Source organism: Lutra lutra, chromosome 8 (genome assembly GCF_902655055.1).
Source record: "Lutra lutra chromosome 8, mLutLut1.2, whole genome shotgun sequence".
NCBI classification, from domain to species: domain Eukaryota; kingdom Metazoa; phylum Chordata; class Mammalia; order Carnivora; family Mustelidae; genus Lutra; species Lutra lutra.
The window spans coordinates 101,294,041-101,310,128 of record NC_062285.1 but is presented as its reverse complement, the minus strand read 5'-3'; the positions used below and the strand labels follow the sequence as shown (position 1 = coordinate 101,310,128).

General features: G+C 35.6%; 1 protein-coding gene and 1 pseudogene across 13 annotated transcripts in view; one reads left to right on the top strand and one right to left on the bottom strand.

Annotated features, from left to right (window-relative positions):
• The window catches only part of KCNC2 (potassium voltage-gated channel subfamily C member 2), a 188,517-nt gene extending 175,991 nt beyond the window's left edge, over nucleotides 1–12,526 (top strand). For 3 of the 13 annotated variants that reach the window (XM_047743182.1, XM_047743181.1, XM_047743183.1), the window contains exons 3-5: nucleotides 1,245–2,172; nucleotides 4,231–4,395; nucleotides 9,375–12,526. In XM_047743182.1, the coding sequence (XP_047599138.1) occupies nucleotides 1,245–2,172; nucleotides 4,231–4,395; nucleotides 9,375–9,511 (1,230 nt within the window). In that variant the 3' untranslated portion in view covers nucleotides 9,512–12,526. Of the gene's footprint in view, nucleotides 1–1,244; nucleotides 2,173–2,571; nucleotides 2,676–4,230; nucleotides 4,396–9,374 lie in introns of all 13 variants that reach the window. The other 10 variants (XR_007129654.1, XM_047743187.1, XM_047743186.1 and 7 more) reach the window with 10 other exon arrangements.
• Nucleotides 12,527–14,071: 1,545 nt separating this feature from the next.
• Nucleotides 14,072–14,931, bottom strand: LOC125107786 (transcription factor BTF3-like; annotated as a pseudogene).
• Nucleotides 14,932–16,088: the final 1,157 nt, after the last annotated feature.

Genomic DNA, 16,088 nt, shown 5'->3' with positions numbered 1-16,088 from the left:
TAAATCTGAGAGCATCGGCATAAAGCATTAGGAATCTGCTGGCTTCTTTGCAAGCCTCTGGTACTGTCTGCAACAGTACCATTCACTCAAACTGGGTGTTAAGTTTTCAGATCTCAAATATTAAGAAGTATGCGACCCCAAGGTAAATTTTTCAACATATTTGGGTTCAACAAGTGAGAGTCTGGTAGTTCCCAAAACAATTGAGGGTGAAACTTGGCCACGTTAGCATCTTAGGTCTATCACTTTGTGTCTTATGACTTAGAAAAGTAGCTTAAATTCTGTGTTAATATTGCAGAACTATAAAATATGGTAGTAGTAATGTTGTTATGAGTATTGATATGAGTTAATTATGTAATTTGCTTTTATGAGTGTCTGGCACTAATAAGAATTAAGTAGGTGAAAGCTTTTATTATTATTATTCTGTATTAGTAGGTATGTGTACTCGCATATTAATGATTGAAGAAATGAAATAAAAAGTTGAGAAAAAAAAAACAACCCTGCAATTTTATAGCATGCTCCTCTAACACTTGGAATTCTTTTTCAGGTGAGAAAGAAAATTTGTTCCTTAACTCTGTTTCTCTCTCTCTTTGGTCTTGTTGCCTACTCTTCATCTCTAGATCTGTTCTTTCGGACAAGTCTCCACCTTAAGTCAATACAATTAACATAACTCAAAAAAAAATTTTTTTTTCTCGTCCATACCTCATGACATCTTGATGATTTTACTTATGATTAAAAACCTGCAGTTAAATTCAGCTGTCTTCCAAATTTTCATCAGTATGGACTGTACCTTATATTTATAGATGTAAAGCTTGATCTAATACATGAAGATTTCTAGGATCAGAAGCAGTATCTGGAGCCACTGTGTACATTTCTTATTTTTTTTTTTCCAGTTTGTTGCCCTTTACATTGTTTTGGGTTGATTTTTATGCTCTCTTAACAGGTATACTATAGAAAAGAGTCAAGAAATTATTTTCCAACATAAAGCCAAAGTTTTTACCTATATAAGCAGAAAACAGAACTTGAAACACATTACATGTGCAATCTAATTAATGATACCTATATATCTCTTCTTTCACCTGAGTGACATCCAAGTAAAATCTCCAAATAAGCTTTTTTTTTTTTTCTTCTGCAGGGATCGATACTTTTAGATTTGGATCAAAGTATACCAAAGTTCAGATCACTCTCTCTTTGTTTTTTTGTTTTTGTTTTGTTTTGTTTTTTGTTTTTTTTTTTCCCCCCTACAGTTTATTGCTTTTGCTTCTTTATTCTTCATCCTGGTTTCAATCACAACCTTTTGCCTGGAGACACATGAAGCTTTCAATATTGTTAAAAACAAGACAGAACCAGTCATCAATGGCACAAGTGTTGTTCTGCAATATGAAATCGAAACGGATCCTGCCTTGACGTATGTAGAAGGAGTGTGTGTGGTGTGGTTTACTTTTGAATTTTTAGTCCGTATCATTTTTTCCCCTAATAAACTTGAATTCATCAAAAATCTCTTGAATATCATTGACTTTGTGGCCATCCTACCCTTCTACTTAGAGGTGGGACTCAGTGGGCTGTCATCCAAAGCTGCTAAAGATGTCCTTGGCTTCCTCAGGGTGGTAAGATTTGTGAGGATCCTGAGAATCTTCAAGCTCACCCGCCATTTTGTAGGTCTGAGGGTGCTTGGACACACACTTCGAGCTAGTACTAATGAATTTTTGCTGCTGATAATCTTCCTGGCTCTAGGAGTTTTGATATTTGCTACTATGATCTACTATGCCGAGAGAGTAGGAGCTCAGCCTAACGACCCTTCAGCTAGTGAGCACACGCAGTTTAAAAACATTCCAATTGGCTTCTGGTGGGCTGTAGTGACCATGACTACCTTGGGCTATGGGGATATGTACCCCCAAACATGGTCAGGGATGCTGGTGGGAGCCCTATGTGCTCTGGCTGGAGTGCTGACAATAGCCATGCCAGTGCCTGTCATTGTCAACAACTTTGGAATGTACTACTCCTTGGCAATGGCGAAGCAGAAACTTCCAAGAAAAAGAAAGAAGCACATCCCTCCTGCCCCTCAGGCAAGCTCACCTACTTTTTGCAAGACAGAATTAAATATGGCCTGCAATAGCACACAGGGTGACGCGTGTCTGGGCAAAGACAATCGGCTTCTGGAACATAACAGATCAGGTAAGGCACAATTTCAAATGCATGCCATTAACCACTTTATAGACCAGTATGTCCCTCAGGTAGAAGGCAACCATTTTCATTGTCTGCAAACATTCCTGAGTTTTCAGTTCTACCCTTTCACAATACACGTGTTTGTGTCAGGCTTGTAGACAGTTAGCCTGTAGCTTTTCTTAGTAGATCCCAAGTAGAAGCCTGTGTAGCTGGTCTATAGAGTTTTCCTGCTTTAGTGGGAATGCCCTTTGCTGATGGTGCCAATATTTTCTTTTGCCCGTTTGTTGCTTTTGTGCCAATGTTTCTTTGTTCCCCTGCACGGTGTGATGGTATGATACTGGCCATTTTCCATTTTTCATTCTCAAAATGTTGATTTCCTTATCATTTGGCTTGGTGTGTTTGTCTCAGTTTTATCTCTGCCACATGGGGCCATGCATCTCAACCTATTTCACAAGAAGCAGTTACTTAAAAAGAATGGATGCTTATATTTCAATAGACTGAACACCAAAAAGGTGATATGGAAGATCATAATCTTTGATAATAAAAGTCATCCCTAGTAATATTCTAGAGGATTGATTACATTTTTATTACTGTTAACTTAGGTAGGATATTCAGTATAATCCTTTTAGATTGGGTAAGATGCTATGTAATATAATAAATTTACCGTTATCCTGGAGGTAGATGATCGGCTTTGTCTAACCAATGGCAAAGCTGAAATTCCTTGAGGATTTCCTTTTTTATGCACTATACATTGGGCTCTGTTCCCCTCCAAAACTGAATTTTGGGTGATTTACTGATGAATCCCTACCCCCTCCATTGCCATAGATAATCTAGAAGACATTGACTGTAAATTAATATTCATTTTGCCAAAATGATAGTAATGTGTTCTCTATTTTATCTGGTACAGATTAAACATTTTATAAATTAAACAATTTAATTATGTTTTAGCCCACTATGAAAATTTAAGATATGTGCATTCCCTATAACTTAGATATATTTAATCTTTTTCTGTAAAAAAAAATGATTCATGATAATCCCAAGTGAATACTTTTGCATAACATAGAAAAAACATCAATTGCACAAAGCAAGCAAACAAACAAAAATGGCGGTAACATGTTCATTCATTAGTTTCCAGAAGTTTATATGAAGTAAAAGGGGAAAAATTGTGGCTGGAACTAAACTTCTTCTTAAAGATTTTATTCATAAAGATCCTTAAGCTTATTTAGTATATTGTTCTGCAAATTCTGTCAATATATTTGAAAAACTATCAGGCAAAAAATGTCTTTATGAAAGGTGGAGTTTAGTTGGTGTCGCTAGTCTCATTGGACTGATCACAGAGTACCTGTGCAGAGTCCTTATGAAGGGCATGAGAAACAGGACAGACACACTCTCAGACTGGATGAATATTGTTATAACAAGCTAGCATCTAGGGCAATCAGATGCAGATGTCTTTGGCAAGCCTATAGAAGTAAACAGTTGTTTCAAGGGCATTTGGAGAAGTTACTCTTATTCCATTGTTATGCTCAAAAACATTTTTTTTTTTTCACTTCAAAATGGAGAGCCTGGACACAAAGTGAGTTTGGGGATTACTTTTATTAAGATTTTTTTTTTTGAAAGTTACTTTCTGCAAATATTATAAGCATGTGTCTTAAAGAACTCCAAAACCAAATATGTACCTAGCAGTTTTTCCTTAAATAGATTCCACTTTTAAAGATTCTTATTCACAATAACTAGATAGCATGTCAAAAATCATATGATATTAATGTGTGTGCTACATCATTATCACACTTATTTTGAATTCATATTCTGTAAAAGTCCATTTCCTATTAGATAGAATCCTAAATGGAATTAAAACTTCCCAAAGAACATTTCTCTCCTTTTCAATACATTTCCATTTTGCTCCATGTAAATTTTTGTAGAGTGATGAAAACCCTTTTTCTTATCATGATGTGATTATTGTGTTTTGTATATCGAGTGACTGTACTATGGACATTCAGTGTAAACTCTTTGTACTGTCTCATTTCCTCATCCATCACTGTCTGTCAATGGGCATGGTGCTGTGACCAGTGTTATCAGGTGACGACAGTACAGGAAGTGAGCCGCCATTATCACCCCCAGAAAGGCTCCCCATCAGACGCTCTAGTACCAGAGACAAAAACAGAAGAGGGGAAACATGTTTCCTACTGACGACAGGTGATTACACGTGTGCTTCTGATGGAGGGATCAGGAAAGGTAGGCATGCATTTAATCAGATCCTAACAGGTGACTTAGAAATTAAGTGCTGCAAATATATGGAGTGATATAAATGCTCTTTCATCATTTTGTAGGAAAGACTGCACGTAGTGTTCTCTTGCATTCCTCATCACCTCTTTTCTCATTATAAACATTTAAGTGCATATCATAACAGCTTACTTGATTGTCCTATCTGAAAGGCATTTCACCCTTCTTTCTTTCTTTATATTTTTGGTTTCCATTAGTCTATGGGAAGAATTGTAATGGGGTATTTAAAAATTAAGTCACTCAGCTAATTAATATAATGTACTCAACAGTTTTTAAACAGTTTTCAACTACACGTAATAAAACTCACTAATTGGGTCTATGCATATATTTGATAAGTAATTGATAAAACAAAGATTTTTTTTTTTTTTTTAAAGAAAAGCTTTAAACACACTGTAGTTAAGTCTCTTATCTAATATTTGGGCAGTTTTGCCATGATTCATCTCAAGGTCAGAAGGTCAAAAAGATCCAACATCCTTGGCCATATAGAATAGTATATGCCACCACTTGAAAGGCTACTTATGTACTTACAAATTGTGCTACAGAATTTCTTTTTGAGGCAATAATAATACTTTTAAGTTTGTTACTATTTTCAACCCAAACTAAACTGTGCCTGGCACACAGAAGACACTCAATAATTATTTGTCGAATGAATAAATTTGGTTGGGCAGGCATCTTTGGTTAAGAAATATAACAGAATATTGAAGCTCTACTCCATTATGTCCTTCCAATTTTCTAGATGATACCACCGTCTATGACTATTCCCCAGGAACTGTTTTTTGTTTTTGTTTTGCATAAACTTGACAGATCTCAGGACAATTCTCCCTCCTTAAGAAATAGTTTTGTGATGTCTGTTACCCACTCTTGTCCAAGGGCTGATATGCTCTTTGATTACCTCCTACTTTGATAATTCCAGTTGCTTTATTGCCATGGCTCTCTTCCTCTGCTTATTGACTGAATAGAGAAAGAACTATAATAATTTCTTATGCAATGGACTGAATTTTAATGAAAAGCCGGTCTAAAACATTCATACTAGTGCAACTGCATTTGAAAAATACTGCACTTTTTTGCTATTCATTGCATTTTCTCCCTACTGAATACTTTAACATTTTAAGCCTTAAATATTTATTTTGTGATGTCTTCTCTTTTTGAAATGTCTCATTACCCATATTGTACTTCTCTTTCATTACTTCTGAACACTTTGTATTGTCCTTTCTGTCTCCATGGCTTTGAGTCTCAAAAGAGAAGACAGACTCTTCTTTTATTTCTTCAGTATGTAATATTTTACATACTTCTTCATTTCAATTACTTCCATTTCTCTGCATCTATTATTTGCAACAAAATGTATTTCAGTGATCTGAATAGGTTTACTTGGTTGTTTGCCATTCTACATTTAAATATTAAGTGCTAGAACAATTTTTAAAATATTTTATGAAGATAGTGTACTATCATAGTACTTAAGCAAAATATGTATAATATATTAAATAATGATTATAATATGTAACTAACAATTTCTTGTATAGAACATTATATTTTAAGTGCATTACACATCTTTACTCACTATGTGTATATATATGCATATATTTGTATATATGTATATGTGTATTTATATGTAATATGTGGTTACATTCACATACATTTTTGAGCATCACTTAATAAATGGTCACATGCAATATTTATACTAACATTGCTTGTTTAAGAACTTAGCTAAAATTTTTTCCTTCCACTCTTAGACAATACTTTGGATTTTGAACTGTCAAAGGAGATCACATAAGAAAAAACACTTTGCAAATTATAAACCACTATGTAAATATAGAATTTTTCTGTAAAATGGCAATGTTTCATGAGCAAAGCAATTAATAAGATACCTAGTTTGTATGGAAAGGTTATACATGAAATCTTATTTCACAAATGCAAAATTCTCTTTATCAATGAGCACATCTTTGAAAATTCATCTATGGGCTTTTATTCTTTGTCATTTCTCACCACAATCAACTTCCTTCTTCATTCTTGCTTAGTTCCTTTACACCTTGTGTTTTTTTTCTCTCAGGCCTTGTAGTATTTTTGGTTAATTTCACTTAATTTTCTTAATTTTTCTTAGTGTGTTGTCTTGTTATGTTTATCAAGAACCCATTCATTTCTTCTCATTCCTTTTTATGTAGATCATAGATTTCTCCTACTATTCTTATTCAGAACATTTATTTGCTATATGATCCCTTTTTTATCTTCCAAGTTGGTCTCTCTACTGATTTTTAGACTTCTGAAAATTCTCCTCTATATAGATGAAAAGAAAGGACTAGATTCCCACTGAATTCTTTCTATCAACAAATATGAATATAGATGGGCGTACATTAAGAAAATTTATGGATCCTCTATGAAAGTGAAGTCTCAATACTTAGAACCTATGTTTTTATTTATGCAGTAGTTTTTAGGAAATCGTCTTTCATACACAAAAATATACCCATTGATAATGCATGGCTAAGCAGTTTCAGTATTGCCCAAAATAAGCATATGCTCTTAAGAACCATACAAAATGCACACCATATATTTAGACGCCAATTCCAACTAGGTTCAATATTGTGTATCTTCATGAATCATATTTTTAACCATTCCAGTCAATAAAAGTTTGCTTAAGCAAAAACCTTATCTAATTTTCTATCACAAATGAACCTGCAGGAAAAAAATATACATACTTAAAAGAATAACTTATAATTTTACTAATTAAATACTTGTTATTAAATTATAAGAGAAGTCTTTTCAAATGAACACTGAAATTGTAGTTATTAAAAGTAAAAGGACTTGTAAACAGAATGGGTAATATTTATGTTGAAAACTGTAATTCAGAAAAATAATTGAACATTTAGAATGGCAACCAAAATTTACATATAACTAGTGTCATTAATAGAAAACTTTTGCCTTTTTGGAGGTCCCATTGGGAGCTTGGAAGTTGTGGGAGACCAGATGTAAATTTTTTTTCAAAGACTTTATTTTCTCCAGATGTAAATTTTTATAAGGATGAATGATTTATAGGTGTTAACACCTCTCTAGTCCATGCATATTCACCAGTTTGCTTTTAATCAAACCAAATCAATGTTTATAGTGTAGTTTGCATTTTTAGATCACATGGCCAACCATGATAAAGTATTCTTCCTATAATTCCCCAAGTTATATTTCCAGTCACTTTAGAGAACAGCAGTAACAACTAGCTTTCCAGGCACACAGAGGTCCCCATGTAAGGATAAATTATCTGCAATTCTTTTTTAATTATTTAAGACATCCCCTTATTAAGAATTCCATCACCTATTGGAATAGGATGAAATATATATCACCTCCCATGTTTTATATCTCCAAATGCTAACAAAACATATTGGCAGATAATTCTCTGGTTAGCAGAAATTATGTTCTAGAGAACTTCACCACACTTAATGGGTGGCATAACTTTCCATCAACAAAATCTCAGAGAAGACATCTAGTGTGATGAAAGTTTATGTATGTGTATGGGGAAGGATGTTCCTACTCAAAGCTGCTTCACCCCACAGTAGAGCAGTTATTGCAATCCATGTCCATACTTGTCCTGGGTGCTGATAAATCAAATAATCACTAACTCGCTTAATTTCTCCTTTTCTAGTGAAAGGAGAAGAGATGGTAGTAGCTTCTTCCCCAGAAGTCCATGAAAATACAGAATTAGAAAAAGAAGTATTTTGAGAGGAATATGGGAAAGCACAAAAGGCCCATTTTCTTTCTCATATAGTGATCATGCCCACCGAGGGCCAATTAGAGTCCGAGGAATGAGCCCTAAATCTAAGGGATAACAAAGTTCACTGAAATTGTATGTACTTGCTCGGATTTGACTGTCCAGCAGAGAATTTCATTTCCTTGTTCTACAATACTTTTTTTCAGTAGACCGGTCAGACAGAACATTTATTTCCTGACTGCTTTTTCAGCCAATAGTGGTCCTGCTCTAAAGACAGTTCACTTCGAACTTTACAGTGTGCCACCCCCCACCACCTAATCACCTCTAATCTTTTCTAATAAATAGTACCACAATATGTGAGTCCTTCCAAGGTGACCTTGATGAGAATGTTGCTTGAGTAGCTAAGGAAAACCACTGGGTTAAAGCTTGTGAGATGTATCTTTTATCCTGTAAGCCATGACTATCACACATGAATAATTAGAATGTGAGATGATAGAAAGAAAAAGTGAATCAAGATCAAATGGTTCTCAATTCCCGGCAGTGGAGAGCCAACTGAAAACATCAGATAACCAAGTTCCGATCGCAAATTCACTGAAATTATGACTTAACTTATATTTCATTTCATTTCTTTTTTTTCCTTTCCTTTTTTTCCTTTTTTAATCCAAGGAGCTAGAAATGAACATGCATTCCATATCGCCTAGATAATGGCATCCAATGTCATTATTTAAGAATCATTCTTTTAACACTATAAAGCTGGAAGATTAAATATGCTCAGAAAAAAAGCCATCCACTTAAACTTAATCCTGCTTATTAGCTTAGTAAATAATAAAAAATGATAAGGAAAAAAAACATTTTTTTCAGAAACATATTCTGAAATGTATGAATATTAGCCACATTTGTATCTTACTTAAGTTGCTTTGCCTAATTCTTAAAAGATTTCTAGTATTTTATATGTCAAAATTACATCAATGCAAAATATAATCTGGGAAAGAATAAATTTTGAAGGATTACAACTATAATTTGTGATAGCTGGTTTAATCTTTTGGGAATGACAGCTCTAGTGAGCTTTATTTACTTACTTTTTTTAAGTTACAAATGGTCTCAATATTGAATTCTTTGTGAAAAAAAAAATTCTTCCTTGAACTCAAAATAGCACTTTTGATTATCCTGCATGGTATTGTTTGTCTGTGTCTATTTTCTGGTTGAATTCAACTGATGTCTGTGCATTTTTTCATAAAAGGATATGAAAAATCCCGAAGCTTAAACAACATAGCGGGCATGGCAGGCAATGCTCTGAGGCTCTCTCCAGTAACATCACCCTACAACTCTCCTTGTCCTCTGAGGCGCTCTCGATCTCCCATCCCATCTATTTTGTAAACCAAACTGCATCAGTCGGCTAAATTGTATGAATTCAAGTACTGTCTACCCCATAATGGAGATAATTAAGTGTAGAGTTACTCCAGGCTCCATTAAATACAGTTAAAATCCTGCATGATACCACTATTTGAAGTCAGAAATGCCACTTGGGTAGCTAACAAATCTTATCCTGGCTTTAAAGATTACCTAAAGTAGTGCTCCTTCTCTGTATTCATTGCCCCGGTCTCCTTTCGCAATAAAATGACAGGTAGTGTCAGCTATTGGCCAGTACACGAATACATAAACATATCTTCAGGGAGATGTATTTAAAACAGTGTGCTTCCAAATGCCAATCACTTCATTGGAACTTCATTTCTCGTGACTCTAAACCATTTTGAAGATGTTTGGGATTCTCTTTTGATTGCACACAACATGACTCTGGTCAGCTCATTTGCATGGACCATCTTGTCTCTATCACCTGAGAGCAATGTCACAGAGTTTGGGCACCGTGGATGGCTCGGGATATGTGTACTTGCGTCGAACCATCCGGCTGATACAGAAACACTGGTCAGCTATTCTGCATGTTGAATTGTGGGGCAGGGAGGGCGAGTTTCTCCTTGGCATTTTTTTTCCTTATTCTTTGAAAGAAATATTTGTTTTAACTAGTTTAATTTCTTGATTGATTTACTTTTCTTCAAAAATGCTGTATTGGAGTTCTGAATGTCTCTGGTTGTTTGCACACAGATAACTGCAAAGAGGTTGTCATTACTGGTTACACGCAAGCTGAGGCCAGATCTCTTACTTAATGGCTTGGGGAAGGCACAAAACATGAGAGAAAGGTAACTGCCAGCCAGGATTGCATTGTTTAGCCAGGAATTGCTGCTTGGAACTAGAGTCATATCTATCTATCATCTATCTATCTATCTATCTATCTATTTTTTTAATCCCAGGATTTGTCATCATTTTCCAAGGCAAAGTGCCAAATATCACCCAAAGCTCTCATGTCCTTTTTTTTTTAATACCCCCTCCTTTATTTTTATTTATTGATTTTTGTGCAAACATCAAAAATTATTGTGGTTCACAGGAGGCTTTTTTGACCAGCCTTAAATTTCTGACTCACGGGATTGATCAGATTTTCAGACAGTATTTAACCAGGTGCTTTGTCTTGTATGTTGTTCTGTCTGTCTGTCTTAGCTCCCTGTCTTAAATGTATATGCCATCTGTCTTCATAAAGCACAGAGATGCCTTGATAAGATGTTCCTGATTTTAGTACTGGGTCCTCTCCCTTGCCCCCTGCCTTCTCTGCCCTTTGGAACAGCCTCTCTGCTTTGTGTATAAATGAATGACGCCCTGCAGACTACCTAAGTCCATCGGTACTGTGAACCTTTTTTGATAAGCAGGATTTAAGCAGCAGCATCACCATTACCATTGGTTGCTTGCTGCTCTGTCAGTTTCTACTACCTAGCAACCAGCATTCATCACTACACTCCAGCAAAACCCTGAGGGAGTTTTATTCAGTCCAAGTGGAAGAAATTCTGTTTACAACATCCCTGGGAAGCCACTAGTGATAGTGTGTCTGGTGTATTGGGCTTGTGAGGGAAGAAAAATGCCATAATATAAATTGAGGGATAAACAATATTTCTAAGGCATTTGGGATCCTTGAGACTGTTGATTAATCCTTAATTCTCATGTTTATTTTTTTTTGTTAGGAAGACAAATGTCATTTTTATTATTGGCCACATAACATCTATTACTCTATATCCCTAAGTCCTAAAGCATGAACTGCATGTCAGAGATCTTGTACAGCAACGAATTTACCCAGACGTACACATCTGATATTTAGAGATTCAATGATCTTTTTTTAATAACACCACACTTAGAAAGTTATAATGACCTATAGCATTGTGGTAAAGGAATTAATATGCTGTCTGGTGCTGCTGTTATTGACTGCAGTGTTGTACAGAATTTGTCATGGATTTTTGACCGCTGAAAAAGGGACAATGGAATTTAGCCATACCAAGGACTGTACTGGAAACAGACTTCTGCTGCTGAATGTGCCCTGATGTGACCAGGTAGCACTTGGAAGAGGTCCCTGCGTCTCTGTGAGGCATCTAAAGCTTAGAAAAGAACTGTGGCTGGAACTCATTTGGTACTCCCCATATGAGTGGTCTGCTGTGGACTGGCCAGGAGCCGTAAACAATTGTAAATACCAACACGTGTGCATGGGTCAACAGCTTCAGCCATCTCACATCCAAGGAAGCCAAGTCCATAACCAACATGGAGCTTCTGAGTAAGGCCCATACCTCCGTGAATCGCCCCTCTTGCGCCTGCAGTAGATCGTGCTGTGAATCATACGAGGCAGTGATATCGGTGTAGTATAGATGTGTCGTAATTTCCCTTACTTCTTCTTTGTTGTTTGAATCCATGAACATTGACTCTCTATTTTTTTTTATAAACCACTTACGTGGTTGTCTTTGTTGTGAAATTTTCAGTGCCTATTTATCAAAACTAACCTATTTTTTTGTCACCTGTATGTTTAGATCTGGAAAATCATTATGACTTTAAAAAAAACTCACCAACGTTATTCATGGTTTAAGTCCTTTGTCATTGTTACCTCAATTATAAATATTACAGAAAATAAAATTCTGGCGATGAGAGTATTTTTTTATTAAATGATCGAGGAGTAATGTCAGTATATAGTAGAGTATTAATCAAATTATATCCTAAAATGTATATTTTGCATAAAAGAGATATTCTTCAATCAATTACTTTTTTGTGAGTTTTGTGGCAAACAAAGCTTGAACTTGTCTTTAAAATTGTTGTAGTTGAAACTGTGTTAAGAATTCTTCATCTTGCTTAATCAATATTTCCAGAATTGATTAGTTCCCCTGGGATTCTGAATATAACATATAACCTAATTATGAACCCCTGTATTGTGGAACTTTTGTGAACATTTCAAGGTGCATGCACAACCTTGGTGATAACAGATGGATATGTAACTAACTGAAATGAAGAATAAAAGGCAAATAAGCTGGGGATAAACTTGAATCCTATCTGATTAAATTATTCATATTCTTTCCTTGGCTCTTCTCTTTGTTTCAGAATTTTCAAAAGGCTGTACTATTTTTATGTTTCACGGTACCAAACCAGCCGGTTACACACAATACAAAGAATTTGGGATGATAGGATTTATACACATACATAAGTCTCACTTTCATTCAAGTCTTGGGCATGTAGCCTTTTCTAAGTGCTTTGCCTGCCTAAATTTCTCTTATAATTCTGAGATGGAAAATTATTAATTATTTTGCTCTCCAATATTTGTATGTCTCTTTATGACTGACACTGAATTTTCACTTAAACTTTCTGACTTAATCATCACAGCAGTTCTGGAAGTAAATATGTTTTCTTTTCCTTTTATTGATGGTGAACTAAGGATCAGAGAGGCAGAATGGTTTACTTTTATTTTTGCTACAGATATTCTTCTCTGCCATAATTTCTTATGGTTTTAATATTATCCAAGCCTCTTGTTGTAAATGCCTTATATTCTAAGGACGGCTTCAGTCTCACTTTTGGGTAATGGACCTCTGTTTTGACAGCACACCACATATAACTAAATTCCATTATATTGTGGGGTTATGCGTAAATTTATCCTGTAAAATCTATAAAACTATCAGGATTAGGGAAAGGATAAAATGAAAAAGAGAAATGAGGTCGGCAAATCCAACACTTTCCTATTATGCACCAATAGAATCTTTCCTACATCTAAAAATGCTCAGTGTTGATTATTAAGAGTCTCTTAGGAAACTGAGTTCATAAAAGGGAATACATCTAGGTATAATTACTGATAAAATGTTTTTAACGATGGTGTCAGAATATAAGATTTACTATAAAGAGGAAAAATGTACAAGAAGGGGGAAAGAATGCATTTTAATAGATGATAATTACCGTCAAATTCTGATTTAAAAAGTCATGAATGAAAAGTGAGGATACTCATTTTATCTTTGAAATAAATCACAAAACAGACTAATGGAATAGCAATAGTGAACTTATCCTGGAAAGAGACAATGAATATGTTAAAAGGCTATATTACAAAGCAGTGGCTCTGGAGGATTTATAGCGTGCTTGAAGACATTTAGAGCTAAATGAATCTATTAAAATATTGAAATCCCTAGCAGTTTATGATGATTAAAATATGCGGCTTAAAATTTTTCCTTACTGACAAAAAATTGTCTCCCAGTTTCCCCTTCCAAAGTTCAATTAATTGTTTAAATTCTCGAACACTATTAAACTATAGATATATATTAATTTTCTCTAACATGGATTCAGTATCATTAATATTGATCCTAAATTTAATAATTTCCTGTTCTCCCTTAATCTAACTCTGTTTCAAAAATATATTTTTCATTGTTGTCTAAAAATTAAATAGTAGTATTACTTGATTTTTTTCTTTAATTATCATACAGTCATTCAAAGTGATGGACCACTGAATATGTATTTTGTTTTTTAACCTTGTTTCAAACTTTATCCCCAGGCTTCTTCAGCTTAATTAGCTGCAAAGAATGACTTGTGTATAAACAAAAACTGAAAAGAGCTGCAGTGTCCAAGGGGCTTGGGTGTAAAAATATTAGAGATTTAGATTTTATCAGATCCATGAACAAAATTTTAAAAAGCAGTCATCATATAAAATAGCAGCTCCCAGTAACTTCTTCAAGTTTTATCTTCTTCAGAAGTTGACTCAATTCAGCTTGCTTCATTCTTGGAAGCTTCATCAAAATTCTCCACAAGACGTGGAACTTTATCATCCTCCTCCTCTCCGGTAGCAAGTGGGGCTTTTCCATCCACAGATTGTGTGGGCAGAGCTTCAGCCAGTCTTCTCAAACTAGTCAGACTGTCTGCACCAAGTTGGTTTAAGACCCTGCCTTTCTGGGGCGCCTGGGTGTCTCAGTGGGTTAAGGCCTCTGCCTTCGGCTCAGTACATGATCCCAGGGTCCTGGGATCGAACCCTGCATCGGGCTCTCTGCTCAGCCAGGAGCCTGCTTCCCTTCCTCTCTCTCTGCCTGCCTCTCTGCCTACTTGTGATCTCTGTCTGTCAAATAAATAAATAAAAATCTTAAAAAAAAATTTAAAAAGACCCTGCCTTTCTGTCAGCAGCTCTGTCTCAGCTGACCTGTAATGGTGAACGTGTTGGCTGCCAGTGATGCCTGAACTTTGGGGTTTTTAAAGTGAATCATTGTTCCTTGGTTTGTGAACATATTCATTTCTTCAATACTAGAGATATTGTTTACCCCTAACTTTTTAAAGGAGCACTGAAGTTTTTTATCATCTGCTGTAGCCGTTCTATGAACTGCCTTCTTCTTTCTGCACGCTGTTCCTTTCCCACCAATGCGCACTTGTGCTGGCAGTTTGGCGAGTTTCTCCTGGTTCATGATAGTTTCTTTCATCTTGTTGGGGGCAGAAAGGGGACCGCGTGGGGGACTAGGGTTGGTACTCAGGGGAGATCTCAGGTGGACCAGCTGAGATTAGGTGCACGCACGGGGACACAAGATGGCTGAATATGCAATATTTTTTTAAAAAAAGATTTACTTATTTGAGAGAAAGAAAGAGACAGCACCTGTGCATGGAGTGAGGGGGAGGGGAAGCAGGAGACAGAGAGAAAATCTCTGGCAGACTTCCCACTGAGCACAGAGCCCAATGTAGGGTTCATCATGGGACTCCATCCCACCACTACCAGACCATGACACAAGCAGAAATCAAGAGTGGGAGGCTTAATTGACTGAGCCACCCGGGTGCCTCTGAATATGCGTTTTGGACAGCAAGATATTCAGAGACTATGGAAACCTCATCTAGAATCCCAATTATTGTTAGAATTAATAAACTAATTTTATCAAAAAAATAGATTATGTTTTAGAGCAGTTTAAGTCCACAGCAAAATTGAGCCGAGAGTAGAGAGCGTTCCCATTTTCCCCTTGTTCCCACACATGCACAACCTCCGCTACTGTGCCCCACACCCTAGTCATATTTGCTACAATCTGTGAACCTACAAAGACATCATTACCACCCAAAGTCCTTACTTTACAAAAGGGTTTACTCTTGGTGTTACATGTTCTCTAGATTTGTTAAGCGTGTAATGACATTGTATCTGCAACCGTAGTATCATAAAGGGTAGTTTCACTGCCCTAAAAATCCTTTGTGCTCATCCCTTCTTTCCCCTTAGCCCTTGGCAGACAATGACCTTTAACTGTCTTAAAACTAGTTTTGCTTTCCCAGAACATCAGGTAGTTGGGATCATACTGCATGTACTCTTTTCAGATTGAAAAGTTTCACTTAGTAATACGCATTTAAGTTTTCTCCTTGCCTTTTCATGGCCTGGTAGTTCATTTCTTTTTAGTGCTGAATGATATCCCATTTTTGAATGGATATTCCATTTTTGAATGTATCCCAGTTTATCCAGTCACCAATATATATCCAATAATATCCAATAATATTCCGTTTTTGAATGGATTTTCCATTTTTGAATGTATCCCAGTTTATCCAGTCACCTACTGAAAGACATCTTGGTTGCTTCCAAGTTCTGACAATCATAAATAAATCATAAATA